At 30.4% G+C, this 19,812-nt stretch overlaps 1 protein-coding gene across 4 annotated transcripts; it reads right to left on the minus strand.

Moving 5' to 3' along the window:
* Positions 1 to 6,110: 6,110 nt before the first annotated feature.
* Positions 6,111 to 19,144, minus strand: LOC129972801 (zinc finger protein OZF-like). 4 transcript variants are annotated; one of them, XM_056087073.1, is made up of 3 exons: positions 17,761 to 17,927; positions 15,574 to 15,665; positions 6,111 to 9,927 (listed from the first exon to the last, which is right to left on the minus strand). In XM_056087073.1, exon 3 carries the CDS (start codon positions 9,371 to 9,373, stop codon positions 8,099 to 8,101), a length of 1,275 nt encoding a protein of 424 aa, XP_055943048.1. In that variant the 5' UTR covers positions 9,374 to 9,927; positions 15,574 to 15,665; positions 17,761 to 17,927; the 3' UTR covers positions 6,111 to 8,098. The 4 variants fall into 4 exon arrangements, with proteins under 4 accessions (XP_055943048.1, XP_055943050.1, XP_055943051.1 ...); XM_056087075.1 differs by lacking the exon at positions 17,761 to 17,927 and adding an exon at positions 17,644 to 17,695; XM_056087076.1 differs by lacking the exons at positions 15,574 to 15,665; positions 17,761 to 17,927 and adding an exon at positions 19,071 to 19,144.
* Between the last annotated feature and the right edge of the window lie 668 nt (positions 19,145 to 19,812).

Here is a 19,812-nt window from a genome sequence, read left to right on the forward strand (position 1 = left end):
TTTATTTTATTTACAAACGAAGTAACAATGATCAAAAACGCACACTGAAAAGCATAAATCTGAGAAAAAGTCCCAGTAACGAATTCTCCTTTCCACATTTCTGGTTGTCAAATTCAGAGCTGTCCTAGGGAGAACAATGGCAAATGGTTGTTCCGTTGTGGTCACTTGATCTTCCTAAAGTAAGCGTCACCTTCTATTGAGCACAATAGTTAGCCTCGAGTGAAAGCTGCTTTATTCACAATTATTTAATTCCACAGCCCTAGATAGAATCAAACAAAATTCAGCACACGTTTTTTTTGTTTGTTTTTTTTCGATCTATAGGTATTAAATGCACTATTAAAATCTGCTGTATCTCCTAAAAGGAGTTCCATGAAGATAAATTGATTTTAGATTTTTTTTTTCACGAAAATCTTAATATATATAAATTACGTGTCACGTTGTTTGTCCGCGATGGACTCCTAAACTACTTAACGGATTTTAATCAAATTTGCACACCGTGTGCAGTTTGATCTAACTTAAAAGATAGGATAGCCCTTTTTTTGAATTTATAATTAGAATTTTAATTATTAATTAAAAACTAACTTTCCCGCCAAAAAAATCTTTTCTTTTTTTCCATCGCCAAATGAGTACGGCTTGAGTTTTTTTTTTTTTTTTTTTCCCAACAGTCATGAGGCTAGGCTTAAGATTTTTCGGCTGATTATTTGAAACGATTCTATTTATTTTCTTAATGTTTGATGCATTTAAAACTAAACATTGTTAATTAATCGAACTTTCAGATTCATTCTTAAGTACTTTTGTATTAAAATAAAACAGAATAAAGGAAATTAAAAATTTCTAATCTGCATAGCGTTACCCCAACTGGCGTAGAAAAACTCACGCATTTGCGTTACGTTTCGAATCCGAATGTTCGAATTATTTATGATCCTGTCCGAAAACGTTTCTCAGGAATAAGATATCATTTTCCACAATTATTTTTTAATGCATACAATAAATTTGATACGTTGCAACGGATAACGTATCACGATCTTATGTTTGAATTTTGTATTACTGTGCACGGTGGCAATTCTCAGAAATAAGATATTTTATTTGAAAATGATTAATTACAAACGTTTTAACGGATCACTGATTAATATAACATACTAAAATTCTGCTTTTTTTAATTATAAAGAAGTTTGGAAAAATACTTGGAGGTGCACACGGATAATTATTACTTTTCGTTTTGAATGAATTCCGATTCTTTATCTGACTGTTTACTAAGAAAAATGTTGCACGGCAATAACATTTGTTACCTTTGTGCAGGTTGAGGTTCGAACTCGCAACGTTAGGGTTCGTAGCCGAGTAACAAAGCCACTAGACAAAAGTGTACACTCTTCTCCGGAAGTTGTTAACTGGCTTATAATGTTACCACCACACCTTCATTGAATTTTCAATTAAATGATTTTATTTCTTTTGTTAAGGATATCGTAAAAAAGGTAAGTGAACGAGCCAATAAGTTCCTCTAATCGGATAATAAAAAAATATTAACTCATTTGTATGCTAAATGAAATTTAATCTTTTTTTATATAAATTATTGAAGATATGATAATAAAAAATGGTTACAATAATCGTTTCAGTTTTTCATTTCTTTAATAATAAACTGCATGTACGTATCAAGTTACGTCAGCTATCATCAACTCAGCTATCGTTCACTTCAGCTACAATGCTTATCATTATTTAATAAATTTTCTGAAACTGATTTCATTTTGTAAATGAATTTTGAATTATTGCAACAGACAAATGTATCAATGACGGAATAAATCTCATGACAACTTCATGTGCGGAATATAGAACATTTAAAAAAAAAAAAAAAAATCTTTCCTTTAAGCTGAGGAAGCCAGAATCTGTATCACTGAAGTTAGAGGATTTATTATACATCATAAAGGGTTTATACTAAGAAGGAAGGTATTAAGAAGGAACAAATTATTTGTTCATTATTTGACAATCACAATTATCTGTTAGCTCCAACCGATTCTAACAGATGGCGATATCTGTTGACTGGATTGGGTAAGTATTCTAACAGATGGCGCTGTGTTAAAAGTACCAACGTTTCACATAAGCTACAATTTAATGGCATAACCACCACGTGTTGCTGAGGCTAAAGTATAAGTTAAATTTATTTCGTAGTAAACGCAATACAATGAAATTCAATTGTTCTTACTTTTTCAATTTTTGGTATTAGCAAAGCCGACCACGTATTATTTAGACTGAAGTATAAATTGAATTCATATTATAGTAAAAGTAATACAGTGGAATTCTTCTTGCATTTTAATTATTAGTGCTTCATTGTTCAACAATCTTTAATTAAAATGCATGTTTAAAACAATCATTCTGATGGCGAAGTGTTGAAACACTTCGATTGGCCATAAACATGCGCGTACAATTGCAAAATGATCCATCAGCACAAATATTTTCTGAACAATTACTAGATATTAGGAACGGTAAAATAGAACTGCAACCAAATACGCAATGCATTAAACTGCCAGACAATTTCTGCACTGTTCTTCAGGGAAAAAATGAATTGATTCAGAGTATTTTTCCGGATATACAGAGTAATTACTTGCATCATAACTGGCTCAGTGATCGGGCTATTTTGTCAGCCAAAAATGTTGATGTTGACGAAATTAACTTCCAAATACAACAGTTGTTACCAGGCGATCTGATGTCTTTTAAATCAATCGATACTGTTGTTGATGAAAATGATAGTGTAAATTTTCCAATTGAATTTTTAAATTCACTAGATATACCTGGAATGCCACCACATAACCTTCGATTAAAGATTGGTTCACCTATTATTCTCCTGCGTAATTTGAATCCACCACGATTATGTAACGGTACGCGTTTGGTCATCAAAAAGATCACCGGAAATATACTTGAAGCTACCATTTTAACTGGAAAGTTTAAAGGAGAAGTGGTCCTGTTGCCACGTGTTCCGATGATACCATCAGAATCTACGATATCCTTCAAAAGGTTACAGTTTCCAATTCGTTTAGTTTTTGCCATGTCTATAAATAAGTCTCAAGGCCAAACAATGTCCATTTGTGATTTAGATTTGGAAAATCCATGTTTTTCTCATGGGCAACTATATGTTGTATGTTCACGTGTAGGAAAACCGTCAAATCTATTTGTGTTAGCTAAAGACAGGTTAACCAAAAATATTGTGCACCGATTAGTGCTGAATTAAGTTGAAATTAAAAGTATTTATAATTCAAAATAATAAACATTATTGTCAAATATTTAAAACTATCTGCCCTACCTACCTCATTTATAAGTTTAAGTGTTATGTGTTTTTTTCTAACAACTTTGTAATGTACTCATTTGTTACAAACTTCAATACAAAAAATAAAGAAATTTTAATTTTTTTTATTGATTTTTGCTCAATATCAACGGTAGTAGAAAATCAATCATGGAGGTCCCCATGTTTTTTTACAAATGGCATCTGTGTAAAAAAGCATGGTGGTTACCATGACTGGTGTTCTCCTACCGTTTCCCTTGAATAGTTTACTACTATGTAATATAACAAAAACCTTAGCCACAGCAACGAGTGGCCGGGTCTGCTAGTATTAATATATAATTGCATTCATTTATTTTCTTCCCCCGAAACAATACGCCTATTTACTGTTTAATTAAATCTCACTTGCACGTTTCTATCAAAGACACATTTAACTTTTTTTTTTCATCTCGAACTTTTTTATCCTCATTTTCACTTCTTAGTAATTTTTAGAACTACTTGTATCAACACTTAAATAGACTGCCATTGGAAGGCGGTTGATATGTTGAAGACTGATATGTTGTTGTTGCTTATCCTCAGAAGATCTGACATATGCCAGATCAGCTCCAGTAGGTTATTGACCGCCAAAAGATCTATAATAAGAAGGAGATCGGATGTTAAGTCTCTCTTAGAAAGTCCGATGGAACGCAAAATGTGATCCGGTGAATCCGGATGGTCACAGAATTTTTTACAAGTGAGATGGATTGTTCTACCACTTTCAAAGGAAAGACAGTTAAGATGGCCACTTTTTAGTCTAGCCAGAGCAGTCTGGGAGCCACGATCACATTTGATTTCCCACACAGTGCCAGGGAATGTTCCCGTGTACCATTGGAACGCCTGAATTAATACGGCATATTAATTTGAGTTTAGATGTTTCATTTGAGTATAGTTCTTGATATGTAAGCGAAGAGCCAGTAGCCGTTTCATTATCCTTACCCTCTTTGGTCCATCTTTCAGCGACCTCATTACCACTAATGTTGACGTGTGGCGGGATTTACTTAAGGCGGACGTCATAGTTCTGAGAGATCTTAGTTTGAGTAGAACAGATACGCTGGTTTCATCGCCTGTAGAGTAGCAGCCACTAAAATGTTATAGTGCATTGCAATTGTCCGATAAAATCCATAGTTCTTTAAAATCACAATCCTAAGATAAAATAGCATGAAGCCCAACATTAATCACAATTAGCTCGCTCCTGAAGACGGAGCAAGTATTAGGATTGCGTTGCTTTATTATATTCTGAAGGTGGGGGGCTTAATATAAATACCGCTGCCAGTACAATCTTTTGTAAGACTACTATCAGTATAGACCTGGACGGTTTTTGACTGATATTGATAAGTTTAGTGTTAATATGTGAAAGCAGATATTTGCTTTTAAACAGTCTCTTAAAACTATTGGCATTTCTCTTGCTGCCCTGTTGGATATTTTAGCAGTTTCAAATTTTTAATATTTCGTTTGGCATATTAAAAATCTTTTTCGGGCTTAATGAATAAGATTTTATTTTATTCGAAAACTTTTTCGGTTTTTATTGAAATACTATGCATTTTATCGCACCGGCTTTGAGGTTACATTTTTAAAGCATAACTAATCGAGAATTATAAGCCTCTTTTTTACTTTGTAGTATCAAAAGGCCCTTTTTTCCCCATATATTACTATCAGGGCTCCAAATTCAAATACTAGTTTGTAAATATTAATCTCTCACTACTAACCAGAACCAACTCAGCAATAATGGGCCGATTTTTTTTCTTAGTTTAGTTTAGTTTTATTATATCAATTTCCCGTTTTAAAGCAACACTAGGGCAATTTTGGGACGGACGTCGTACTTTTGAACCGCGGTCAGATGGCGAGGACGACCCCTGAGCTGGCAAACCTTCTCCAAAATTCCACAACAAGCCAGCGGCAGGACGTTTGGCCCCGACGGATTTAACGTGCACCAGACACGCTTGCACGACGGTTCTTCGGTGGAATCGAGTCTTGAACCTGAAAACCCTCCGGTTCCGAAGCCGAAACCTTAGCACCAGACCCAATGGCCCCCGATCTATTTTTCATACAAGGGATAGAGGATTGAAAGCAAAAGGCGGAACAGAAATCTGTTCCAAAACAGACTATTTACACAGAAAATTCAAGGCAAGGCTGGGACGGGTTAGTAGTGAATGGGTTAAAGCTTACACATATACTAAATAAATAAGAGTTTGAATGAAGGTCACAAAATTTGCCCGAAATTAAAATATTTTCAAAGGATTTTTATGCATTTATATCTGCATGACTCAAATCTAGAAAGTATTAAGTATCTAAGGCCAAACAACTTTTTAGACTGTTTTCTCATAAAATTGTTAATCTATCTAAGGGTAAATATTTAATCACTTACATTTGATGGTATCATCTTAAAAATTTCATATTCCATATTCATATATATATATATATAGTCAACTTGTCAAACAGCGGGACTAAGATTTTTTTTTTAATCTTAAACCGTTAATATTAATTTATTAACAACTATTCAACTTAAGGTGGAGACTGTTTAAACATCTTAAAGGGTTGAATATAAGAATTCAAAAAATTTTCGCCATGAAATGAATTACACGAGTTTTGTTTTTCGTATTTACAAAACAAATAAACACAGTCACAACGTTAGGTACATTGGCTAGGGCACAATAAAACACATTTAATATCATAAACACACAATTTGTAAGAAAGTTCGATAAAAAGACAAACATATTTTTTTTAAAGAAATAAGAAACAACATTTATATCAACATACGATTCATACAGACAAACTTAAACTTGTATCGAAATAAATCTTTCATATTTTATATAAGATAATATACAGAGAATCCGAAAGTTACCAACGAACTTTTCATATATATCACATAAAAATAAATGAAATATATCAACTTTTAAAAAACCAGCATAGTTCTTACATTAATAACCATTTAAATGCATCATAATTTTTTGAATTCAACAAAAGTAATTCTCAGTGTATAATTGTACTGAGCATATGGTCATAATAGAATAAGAACTTTAAAGTTTCTTCTACATTCACAGCATTTCATCTGGATAGTATACCATCATATATTTTGGATTTTTTTACTATCAAGAAAGCCATCATTTTACAACTGTAGTTTCAGTCACAAAAATTGAAAATGGTATACTATGGAAAAGACTGCAATGCCCTTAGCCAACATTATCAGTACGAATATATAATAACTGTCATATTTTGGACATTTGTGATAATTTACAAAATTTTATATTTGTATTAATAAATTTGAAATTTCTATAAATAGAATTTTTTTATGTCAATTTGTATAGTAATTCAAAATATTACACTGTTTTTGGAACTTGTACAGTATTTCTTGATCCAGATATTAAATATTTGATGATATTCTTGCAAGGTAATAATATATTTTTCTTATATATACATAGCAAACTTAACTTTTAACTAAATTAGTCAATTTAACTGAGAGTTCCAATCACTATAACAATTATAAACATTTCAATTTTTTTCTTACCAAATTAAATGCATAAAGAAATGTTTTCTCTGTTCAAATGTAAGCAAAACCTAGTATATACCAATAAAATAATTTATTTAATCATACAAATTGGGTAGTTATAAGCTTTTACAAATTTCCTTTGATATTAAAATGAAAATTAAGGAGACTAAAGACATCACATAAGAAATCTATTCCATATGTAATAAATACACACAGTAATTCAATCAAAAAACTTTTTCCTTGATATTCTGTGAAGAATGTAAATATTTGTTGGCTTATTCAATACATGCAAATAAAATATTTTTAATATTAATAAATATACTTTGTTTGAAGTTCATATAATTAACTCAAATGACATGACAATTCATTTAATCATTCCACAGAAGGCATTAACAAATACAATCAGAAAATTCAGCCATAAAAATTTCTTAACATTAGAAAAAAAAAATATGCATCTGGCAACATATTATTATTGATTGAAATGAAAGAAAATAATAGTAATGGAAAAAGGCAGGGTGTTATATTGTAGAATGATGAAATCTGTTATATATATCTCAAGTAATCTGCATGCCAAAAAAAAAGAAAGAAATAGGAACTGGTTTATTTATAAATGAATCTGTCTTAAATATCATAGTTTTTATTTAAAGGAATTTTTTTTAAAGTCTGTAAGCTACATTTGCCACAAGCGTGGTGTAACATCAAGCATCTCTTTAGCACATGCCAGTAAAAATATGCTTCAATAAATATCATAGGTGTATGGTTTCTTCATTTTGTATAATATGGGTCAGTATATGTGTCTTAAAAAGGCATCGAGGAGAAAATATTATACTACAAATATCACATTCGTGCATTTGATTTCTCTTTTGCATGCATCAATAAATGTTCTATTTAATGAGGTTAGTAAGAAAATGCTTTACTGCAAAAGTCGCGCATAAAAGCTTTTTCTTTCATAAGCATTTGTAAATAATGCGATGAACAAGATTTCATTTGCAACCTGCCATGTGTCTTTGCATTTTGCTTCAAAGAAAATGTTTCATTTGAAATGCTAACAAGTATATTGTATCATTTTCATATAAATGAGTAACTGTGATTTAATATCTGACTTTGAGAATATGTTCTATAACAATGTCATATGTAAATGGTTTGTCAAATATATGCAGTATTTAAACTTGAACGAAAATAAAAAATTTACTACAAATATTTTTTTTTTTTTTTTACAACACATTTAACATAAAAACGATTTTTCTTCAACATATCACCAAAAAAAAATTATTTTCAATACATGTATGTCACATGTAAGCGATTTATTTTTCATTGGTGTCTGTAAAAATATCTAAATTGCGTTGCAGAAAAGACGTTTCATCAGAAACATCAGTAATATCAGGTTTCTCTTTTGTATGAGTCATTAAATGTGTTTTCAAACTCCTATTCACAGAGAATGCTTTATTGCAAATCTTACAAACAAAAGGTTTATCATTCGTATGTGTCCGTAAATGCGCTGTTAGATACGGTTGCAGAGAAAATGTTTTATTACAAATGTCACATGCATACGGTTTGTCATTTGTGTGCGCCCGCAAATGCTTTTTTAAATGAGAGGGCCGATAAAATGCTTTATTGCAAATATCGCAAGTAAATGGTTTTTCTTTTGTATGAGCACGTAAATGCGTCATTAAATGGGTCAGTCGAGGATATTCTTTATTGCAAATGTCGCATGCAAACGGTTTTTCTTTTGCATGCATCCGTAAATGATTTTGCAAGCACGAATTTTCAGAAAAAGTTTTATTGCAAATATCACATGCAAACGGTTTCATATGTATCTGTAAATGCGTCTTTAAAACATTTCGCTGAGTGAAAGCTTTATTGCATACGTTACATACAAACGGTCTCTCTTTCGTATGAGAACGTAAATGTGTTTTTAAGTTACTTCGATGAGAAAACGTTTTATTACAAATTTCGCATTCATACGGTTTCTCTCCTGTATGTATCCTTAAATGTCTCTTTAAAGTTTGCTGGTGCGTAAACGCTTTACGGCACACGTCACATACAAACGGCTTTTCTTTTGTATGGGAACGTAAATGTGCCTTCACATCCGCTGGCCGAGAAAACGTTTTATTACAAATTTCACAGGCAAACGATTTCTCCTTTTCATGTGTTCTTAAATGCATCTTTAAATAGTGCTGATGAGTAAAAGCCTTACGGCATATGTCACACACATGCGATTTCTCTTTTGAGTGATTCGATAAATGTATTTGTAAACTTCGATTTTTAAAAAATGTTTTATTACATATATGACATGAAAGCAATTTCTCTTTTGTATGCTGCAGAGGAAAATGTCTCCTTAAATGATCTTTTAAATACGATTCCAAAGAAAAATTTTTATTACAGATATCGCATGCATACAATTTCTCAGTCGTATGCGTCCGTAAATGTTTTCTTAAATTCTGGTGGTGAGAAAATGTTTTATTACAAATGTCACAAGTATAAGGTTTCGCATTTGTATGATGGAGTAAATTTTCCTTTACATTTTGTTGCCGTGGAAATGCTTGACTACATAATTCAGAGACGCACGACTCCTCCATTATGTAAGTAATAATCAAGCCCTTCCTTAAAACAACTGGTTTTGATAGCACTCTAGTTCATAATTTATATGCATTCCCCCTTTTACTTTCAGTTTCAGCTTGCAAATAAAATTTTTTAGGTACACAGGAACTAATTTTTCAGTTTAACATTTGTGCTTTTACATTATAAGAATCAAAAGACGGGAATCTAAATTTTGATCCTGGGAATACGATCCATAAGGGAACCATAAGCATAAAATTTTTCTGTCCAGTAGATGATGAAAAATATTCATACAAATACATATACAAATAAACAATAAATAAATACAGTTAAAAAAATATGTATATACACATCTACAAGAGTAGTGACTTTTTCCAACTTTTTCTATCTCATGGCATGGAATTTCATCTAAGATCTGTTTCAACCTGGATTTGTGGTTGTTGAAACGGTCTCGCCTTTTCAAGGTTGTCCCCTTCCGTCAGAAAGACGTAATGACTAGTAGACGTTTTCATTACCAGGGCATACTTCAAAATTATGGCATTCATCAAGGGTTTTCAGAACGTAGTTTCTAAATCTAAATAACATTAAATAATTAATGCAATTTTACAATTGGGATATTAAATCGCTAAATACTTCTAAATAATAAAAGAAGCTTATAACACTTAGTAACAGCGAGATTAACCTTCAGTTTCAGTATGATCAGAGTAGATGTTTAGTTTAGTTATATTAATGCCTCGTTTTAAAGAAACAATATGGCTATTTTGAGATGGACCTCGTACTTTTGAACAGCGATCAGATGACGAGGAAGACACCTGAGCTGGCATCCCCCTCTCCTAACTTCCACACCACACCAGCGATCGGAACTTTGGTCCCGACGGATTTAACGTGCACCAGACCCGCTTACATGACGGTCTTCGAGGAATCGAGTCTCGAATCGGAAACCCTCCGGTTACAAAGCCGAGACTCTACTATCAGGCCACCGCGGTCCAATGATCAGAGTAGAATAACTTAATTTTAAAAACATATATCTTTTCCACAAAACAACTTAAAGTCACTTTTTAAATCATTTTAAAGGGGAGGTTCTGAAGTTTTAGTTGATTGACGAGATGTGTGAGCATAACATTCTTCTTCGCAACAGCTTTAAAAAACTTTTTATTTAATTTCGTAGGTTTCATGTTAATACAATGTTTTGTTTGTTTTTATATCTATTTTATATTCAATTCCTAATTAGTTAAAGTTCAAAAAATTTCTGTACTTTTGTTTCCTAAGTGACATATACGTAAATTCATTAATCTAATGAAATATTATATTTCATTAGATTAATCTGTGAATTATATACCTGTAAGTTTCACTAGTTTTCAAGATTCCATAATATATACATATATGAATTATGAACTACACCCTCAGACGTAGAAAATAACATTTAAAACATCTATTTTTTAAAAACCCTTAATTTAAGACTTCCGATTTCTACAAAAATTTACAGAAAAACACGTTACGCAGTCTGCTTGAATAGGGCACTAAGAAATTGAGAATTGCTTACTTTCTCTAGATTTTATAACTCGTTTATCTCCAGAACTATAGCAATGCCAAAATAAATGTTTAACATTTGGGGAGTGGAAGAAATAGGGAAATATTTTTTAACTCATTCATTAGCCAACGAAATTGGATCATTCATGGTAACAGAAAATCTACGAAACTAGAAAGCGTTAGAAATGATGAAACAATGCGAAAGAATTCGAAATGTTTTATTAAGGCTACGCATACATTCCAATCAATAAGATTACAGATACCTGAATGATATTTAGGAATCTGTCAATAAAGTAACTACAATCAATAGCACTATGCATTATTTATTTATTTATTTTTACAACGAAAGATAAGTCACCGCATAGCATTGTTCTATGTGAATGCCATTAGCATGCGTCAATTCAATTCACTTTAAATGCCTGCCATGACCAGAAATCAAGTTCCATTTATTATTATTGATAGTTTTCACCCTTAACTGGGAATGTGCGGTATCTGAGCCTTCAAGTTTGGAATTTCGGTCACCCCTATTCTACTTTTAGCTAATGGATTAACCTGGTACTTCTTGTCTCGTGACTTTCACTACACGTGAACTTTTTCAACCGGTTTCAGCGGATGATTTTTAAAATATTTCAGCTATTTCTGTGCGCGAATGTGAGAGACCACTCCTCCCTTTTAGTGTTCCAGTATTACACAAAGCTTAGCAGGTGGTTTAAAACTTGGTCCTCGAAATATCAGCAAACTTACTGATCCCCGTTATGAAACATAGCTCCAGGGACTTTTAACTGAAGCAGAAAGTGATTTTATTGATGAGGATAATTGTACAGAATTTTTCGATGAAAGTTCGCATTCGACTGATTCTGATATGTATGTTCAAATACAATTAATTTTTCTAGTGATAATGTATTTAGAAATGTTTTTAAAATATATTAATATACCAACAGAAATATCTAGAGAATTTATAAACTGATTTTTATACTAGTACTTAACCTGTATGTTTAAAAAGCCCTTGAAAACCGTGCAACGAATTTTCACAAGTTTCTGCGTAGAAATAATGCCAATAAAAAAATTAATAAAAAAGAGTCAATTTTACCCATTTTTTTTTTTTTTTTAAATTCATATAACTGTTCCATTTTCCATTTTATTGTTTTCTATATACCTTTGTATATTAGAGAAAATAAATACGATTTAAGAAGTAAAATGCAATATGTTTTTTCAAGAAAATTATTTGTTGTAACATGTAATTTGAGAAAAAATTGTATGTTCAAAGGCAATTCTCTTTTCAATGACAACATATGTTGAAAAATTTCTAAATCATATTCGGTCTCGTACACTACACCTCCCTAGTTAAGTCCTAATTTTTCGCCTTCCCATTTAACAGTTAATCTTTGTGTAGAACTAGTAGTACTCGAATTATGCAATTCGAGTATTACTAGTTCTCGAATTATGTAGTTGTATAGAACTAGTAATACTCGAATTATGCAATTTGGAGGTTTCCTCCAAATTGCATAATGGTTACAGTTTGCAATCATTCATACGAATGCGATTCCTGAGCAACCCAATTTCATAGCAATTCTTGCTAAAAAGATTCTTAACTCAATGTAAATTGTATGACGTCATGATTTATATATTAAGCTTCAATTGATCATGCACGAGTGTGTAAATAAGAGATCTAAGTAGACAGTCTCTTTCTGTTTTTAGTTGTTACTTAAGTTTCATTCATTCTTTAGTTGGCTTGCTTATAACTTTACCTGAAACTGAGGGAATGGCTCATAAGTAGTTAGTTAACATTAATAAAGATATTTTATAAAATATTTGGTTTCGTTTTCTGAGCTCTGCATCCATTGAACTTAGCTAAATTTTTTTACATAAATTCTACCCAGCAGTCAGGAATTCCGTACGAGACAATACAGACAAAAATGAAAAGAAAAAAAAATCCTCAAAAGAAGAAACGTACAAGGTTTTCAAGAAATGAAATGTAATGACAGTATGTTGCCCATGTTTTTCATAGACTATTTTTAGAGATAAGAATCAATGAAGGCTGCACCTTCCAAGACATTATTACTCAGACATCCGTTGAGTAATACAGCTCCTCTTTTTATCTCTTCATTTTGTAAACAACGGATTTCCAGCTTATTCTATCGGCGATCCCTTGCAGAGTTTCCAAACTATGTTTTTGAAACTTTCACAAAAGTTGCTCCAAACATTCAAGTCATACATTATGGACATTACATTTTGATTGCATTCACGCACGCGCAGTGAAACATTATTGAACTGCTCATTTTTCATCCAATATTTAGTATTTTCTTTAATTCAGATTACAAGTTATTGTGTACAATGTCTCTTGTCATGGTTTCTGAAAAGATTTTTTTTTTTTTTGTATTAAAAACTTTGCAAATTATAAGGAAAAAAAACTTGGTGAAATTTGGAATTATTTTTATGAAAACCTTAATTTCTCTACGAGTAAACTATTCTCATAAAAATGAACACAGTTTATTACAAATGCCCTTTTAATCATGTGCTAAAGTTTAGAAACTTTTGCGTAATCATCCGAAAGATATTCGCTTTTCTTCAACTTACTGATGGACACCCCCCCCATGGGGTTTGGGGGAAAAAATCGGTCCCAGAAATATATGATGTCTACTATATTATTTACGCGTTTAAAGTTTCATGATAATTCCAATTTTCTAGATATTTAACAAAACATCTAAAATTGCAAGTCAGCGGTCTTCATTATCCAGGTAGTGTATAAACGCGTTTACTCAAAAATTCAATGACTAAAATGCATGATTTATATATATATATATATAATTTTGTGTTGCATTTGGGCGATATTGTACTTTTTTATGTCTGTGCGTGATTTGCTTCACTGCTCGCCAGTGCGTTTTGTAAACTTCTATTTATATGTTGTTAGATTAAAGCGGTCCGATTTTTTTATAGTAATTTTTGATAATAAATGTTTAGTCCAGATACCTGATCTTTATTTTAATCTGAAATGCTACTAAAATTTATCATTTTGGGACTATAATTGCTGTTCTGTGAAACATTTTGGCGTTTAAAACATAAAATTTGATTTTCATATGCTAGTCCTTGGAATGGGATCAATAACCCCATTCCAGGGTCTAATGCCAAAAACTCGCCAAAGATCATACGATAAATTCAGTAAAAATGCTAAATTCACACATTTTTTTTTGAGGGTGTGGGCGGGGGTTAATACCTTTACTAGAGAGTTAGAGAATAGGCGTGAAAGTTTTGGTGAGGCCACTTCAACTGTTTTTTAATACACAATTTAATTAATCAGAATTAAAATCAATAAAAAAGATTAGCTTTTGAAAATCTGGTTCACGAGCATTGCACTGTCTAAGGGTCCCTAAATAATTTGACCCTAAGAAAATTAAATGTTACCCTCCAATTTATACTTCTTAGATCAGAAAATTATTTTTATATTTAATAGAACCAGCTTTTAATTTAAATTACTATCAAGGTTCTTAAATCTACAAAACAATCAAAAAATGGTAATCAAATATCATTGGTAATCTGAAAAAAATCAGCATAACAAACTCATACAATAAATCAATTTTCTACATTATTTCCACGATATATTTTTGACATAGAAGGATTTTGTTTAGTTTTTGAATAATTAACCATACTAAATAACAACAAACCTATATCTGCTGAAAACTATTTAGTCTCCCTATTTATCTATAAATCCTAATTTCTGAGACCTTTTCAAAAAAAAAAAAAAATATTTATAGTATAACATAAATGTTATACAATAAAAATTTGTATAATTTTACAAAAATTCATTGAAATTAAATGTTTTCCTGTTAATTAAAATAGAAATTCTACCTAAACTGTTGCACATGAATGAACATTACTCATGAAATACTATTTTCGAATGTGTGACATTTTTCTCAAATACTGAATATTTGTCAAGTTATTGATGTATGAAACAGATATTGTGCAAGTTTAATTTGCAATATTGAGAACTGTCACATAATAGGTTTTAAATAGTTGGTATTTCAGAGAAAAACATTGTACTATTCTTTATAATACATTTCAGTAATGTGTACTGAGACTTCAGATTTACAATTGCTGGATAATTATATGCAATTGCAGCGATTTTCGATGAATCACATGCCAAGCAATTCACCAAAAATATAGCAATATTGCATAAAATATAGCTATTCTCTTATCTCATTTTATAAATCAAATCCATGGATTTTACTTTTAGATATGTTTAAGAACAATCATAATAATTAAATATGGACTAGTTGATTTTTTTCAAATGATTAGTTTCGAAATTTACTTCTAAACTAAAGAATTTTTGCAGGCGACTAACTACCATGCCCAAGTCAATATTTCACTAAATAGTAATATGATATTGTATTCATTTATTAATATTATTTATTACATAAATTGCATTCCTATCGGTTGAAAGTCTTCTAGCTTTTTTTTTTTTTTTTTATTCCTTGGGAATATTTAAGAAATTTGTTTTATTTGTACAGAAATTTTCACGAGCTTCTGAAATACAGATAAAATTAATATTACATAATTAAAAAATGTTATATTTATTAGATTATTACATTTACTGATTTCATGAGGACATTAGAAGATGCAATTAGAATTATATATGAACAATTTTTTATTATAATTATGCAATAAAGTAAGTGTCAATAGAGGTAATTCATACCTTAAAAACTGTAGGTCATTTAACATCTAAATGGAAGGTATTTTACACTGAATTGTTACATCACACTCTTTCTTCAAAAACAGCAATTTGCACTAATGAATAGAAATGAATCAAAAAAAGTCTTTCACTAAATTTTACAGTTAATATTAAAGATTTTTGTTCTTAAGTATGTTTTTAAACACATTATATCAGATTACACAATTTACCTCAAAAATTGTTAAGCAAGTAACATTACAATCTTAAACTTTCCAAATTATTTGCCTTCAATTTAAAATGAAACGAAGAATTTCAGAAAATGAAACGAAGAATTTTGTTTGTTAGAAAAAATTTTGCATGCACCAATACCAATCTTTATCAAAGAATTGGAATTTTTGTATCCTTATTTCAAAATAAAAATAATTGATAATTACTTCTATTAATCTAAATTACATATTAAAAAAATTATTAATATTTTATATGATTTCTGAATTTAGAAATAAAAAATTAGCTCCAATTAGAAGTGGTACCAAGCAGAAGCTTAGCAACAACATTTAAATATTGATGAACTTGGTCATAAGCATGTTTCTCAAGACATTAAATAAACTATGCAAAACATAAGTTCAACAATTTCTTTTATTATAAATTCTTATTTAACTGAAATTAATATGTTTTCTAATATCTACATGTTCATAAATGGTAAGAAATACTTGTGAATTCATATATTCATTGTAATATATGAATGTTACAAATCTATAATAAATGTGTTAAGTTATAAATTTCAAAACAAGCATAATTTGTAGTATAGACATATAAAATTAAATAATAAATAATTTTATTGCATAAATTTGTTACTAAAAAAATATAAAAAATGATATTTTTTAAAGGATTAAATGGATTTTATCTGAATACATACATATTACATTAAAATAAATTGTAGTATTAAAATTTAATAACAGAATTAATTCATGTAATAAGATCAATAAGCCTTTAAATTAATCGTATGTTTTTTTACGATAGGAAATTTTACTATTTTTTAAATCTGTTTAATAAACAATGAAAGCTCAAATTTTGGTTGGTAAATATCATAAGAAAAAAATTATAAGAAAAAAATACATTTTCATATAATGACAAGTTTATATTTTTTTACATAAAAATGTTTTAACCCAAAAACTTACACAACATTAATTTGTCAGCAAATAGAGTAAATCAAAAATTTTAAAGTAAAAGATGACCTTGGGGGATATAGCATAATAATATAAAGCAAATGCTACTATATAATAAAAAAAAGCTTCCAAATAATTTAATATAATAACTAACTGAACATAATTTTTAAAAGAGTGCTTAGTTAGTTAATATTCAATACAAAAAGTAGGTATAAATTTACTTCTTTTTGAAGAGAATAGTTAAGTTTTATTTTTAATATATATTGATGCAAAGTTTCATAAAAGCATATCAAATAAATTTTTGTAACTATATCTATCGAGATAAATTACGCAATTAGTTAATTAGTATCTATCCCTAAAAATATACCAAACTTGTCAAATCAGACGTTCTAAATTTTAAATGTGATATTCTATATATGATGAATCATTTTGAATTTATCAGATTAGTAAAAGCAAGGTCAGAAAAAACCTTTATCACTTCACAAATACTGTTATAGTAGGTAATCCAGGATGTGAAAAATCAACATTTTACAAATACTTAAATGATACTCAAAAACAATAGTGTTATAAATAAGTTGCTGCTGTTAGGGAAAATAAATAAAGCATTAACTTTATAATAAACATTGCATAATTAAATTTAAAGATCTCCACAATTCGTTAATTTTTAAAAAATATATATTTTTTATTTTTTAAAGTACATTTTTTTAAAGAAATGCCTAGTTTATATTTTTATCTAAAAACAAATTTCTCAACAGATATGCAAGAAATTTTGTTTAAACAAAAGTATCATTTTGTCTATATTTCCTAAACATTTCAAAGCAATTAATCATTTAATGCTGTTATCACTATTTTTTTAAAATAAATGATAAACAATAATTGGAAAATCCAAAATAAAATGAAACAGCAAGAAATCATTCAATACTTGTACCGATATAGAGATGCAAAAAAATCAGAATATAAGCATATATTTAGCTAGATCATGTACTCCCAAATAATTCCGAAATGGTTCAAATGAAAATTGTAAAATAAAATAGTAATAATTCACCTATTTAATTAGCAAATTGGTAAAAGTGAATTTTAGTGTGCACCCAGCTGCGCCAACAATGCCAAGTCGCCAATAAAGATGGCGGACAAAATAAACAAATACTTCCGCGGAACAGTTACGGTTACTATTTCCCGCCATCTAATTAGAACTTTTTACTGATAAGTATTTTTTTTTTTTCATACTGCCCGGTGCCTTCTACAGATGCCTTCAGCATCTGTAGAAGGCACCGGGCAGAATTTTTTAACTTAAAAAAAAACATCCTACAGCTTCGCTAGCAGCGGGAGCGGGAACCTAGTAGCTTCGCTAGAACATTGAACATAAGGACTGTGTGGATAACATGAACTGTACATAATCAATTGAAAAGAAAGAATGAAGGATGTTGTACGAACGGATTTCAGAGGGAATCCTGCCCGGTGCCTTCTACAGATGCCTTCGGCATCTGTAGAAGGCACCGGGCAGGATTTTTTAACTTAAAAAAACATCCTACGGCTTCGCTAGCAGCGGGAGCGGGAACCTAGTAGCTTCGCTAGCACATTGAACATAAAGACTGTGTGGAAAACAGAAACAGTACATAACCAAAAGAAAAGAAAAAAACGGAGAAATAAGCAATCGGAACATTCTCCATACAAAATTTCAAACAAACATACTTTCCCCACCTTCATCAACTTGTAAAAGAATATATTCCACTCACCTTCCATCCATTCTGCCGGTTCGATATCAAACCATTCTCAATACAAAATTTCAAACAAGCATCCTTTCCTAATTTCATTAACTCGTAAAATATATATGTATGCATATTTAACTCGCTCTTCATTCTACAGGTTCGAAATAATCCCGATATAACAAATTATGAAGGGAACCAACCGTTATAACACCAAAAGAATTACGAGAACTGCGAAGAATTCCATTTGCAGCTGTCTTTGAAAGTGAGAATGTCAGTATTCGATTCTTTTAAAGCGAATACTGACAATTAAAAATTGCAAAAGAATAAATATTTTCTGTTCGTATTCACATTAAAAAAAGAAAGAAGAAAATAACTTTTAATTATAAGCTTAAATTTCTTTATAATAAATAACAAAAGTAAAATCTTTAATCGATATTTTTTTAATATTTTTAATTTAACATTTTTCATAATTTATTTGTAGTTTAAGTACAACTCAACCATTGTAAAAAGTAGTAAACAAAACAGCAGTACGGTTGCTATAAGAGGGATCCGATGGGTTGCAATATTGGCGACAATCGGCTGGTGCACACTAATCTTCACTTAGGCCAGCAAATTTATAACTCATCATCATTAAATATTCCCTTACTTCAAATAAACTTAAGGATTTCAAATAATAAAGACACTTATTTTTCAATTCCAAATAATCGTAACCAAATTTTTTGAGTTTGCTCAGTTCTGTTCAGTTCTATTCATTTGTTTTGAAATTTATGCTTGCCATTCGGTCGCTTGGTCTCCATTTTTCTTGAATTCACATAAAAACATTTGCGTTTAGAAAAAGATTGCATTCGGCAATAAAGTCGGAAGATAATGATGGTGACTGCTCTTAATAAAACAAAAGAAAAATAGAAAGACTCGATTCATTCAAAGCATGACAAAACAAGTGAAGAAAGCAGAGCAAAAACTGTTCAAAAAATGTAAAGATGAAAAATTCGTTTTCTTCGTTGTGTCTTCCATTAAATCAAACAGCCAAGAGTAAGAAAGTGTTCAAAAGAATAGGAAAGTTGGATTTAGAATTACAGTCATCAGGAGGCATGGTAACCATAAACAGCTACTCCTATCCACCCAAAGGCACTCGGATAAATTTGAACGATTTTATCCCATGAGAGCATAGGCCGAAACTAAGGTTGATTCCTAAGGGTCATTACCGACCACAATATAATTCTTCCTGTACGAGGGCAAATCCCTCATCAGAAGGGGTTAACTGACAACACAGGATTTCCGTATCCGTCAGAGTGGCAAGAACCAACCACTATTTTGGAAGTTTCAAATTCCGATATTTGAAGTACCCCCAGGAGTGTGATAAAGATATTTCAGATAAGAAAAAAGGT

Source organism: Argiope bruennichi, chromosome 6 (assembly GCF_947563725.1).
Source record: "Argiope bruennichi chromosome 6, qqArgBrue1.1, whole genome shotgun sequence".
Lineage (NCBI taxonomy): Eukaryota > Metazoa > Arthropoda > Arachnida > Araneae > Araneidae > Argiope > Argiope bruennichi.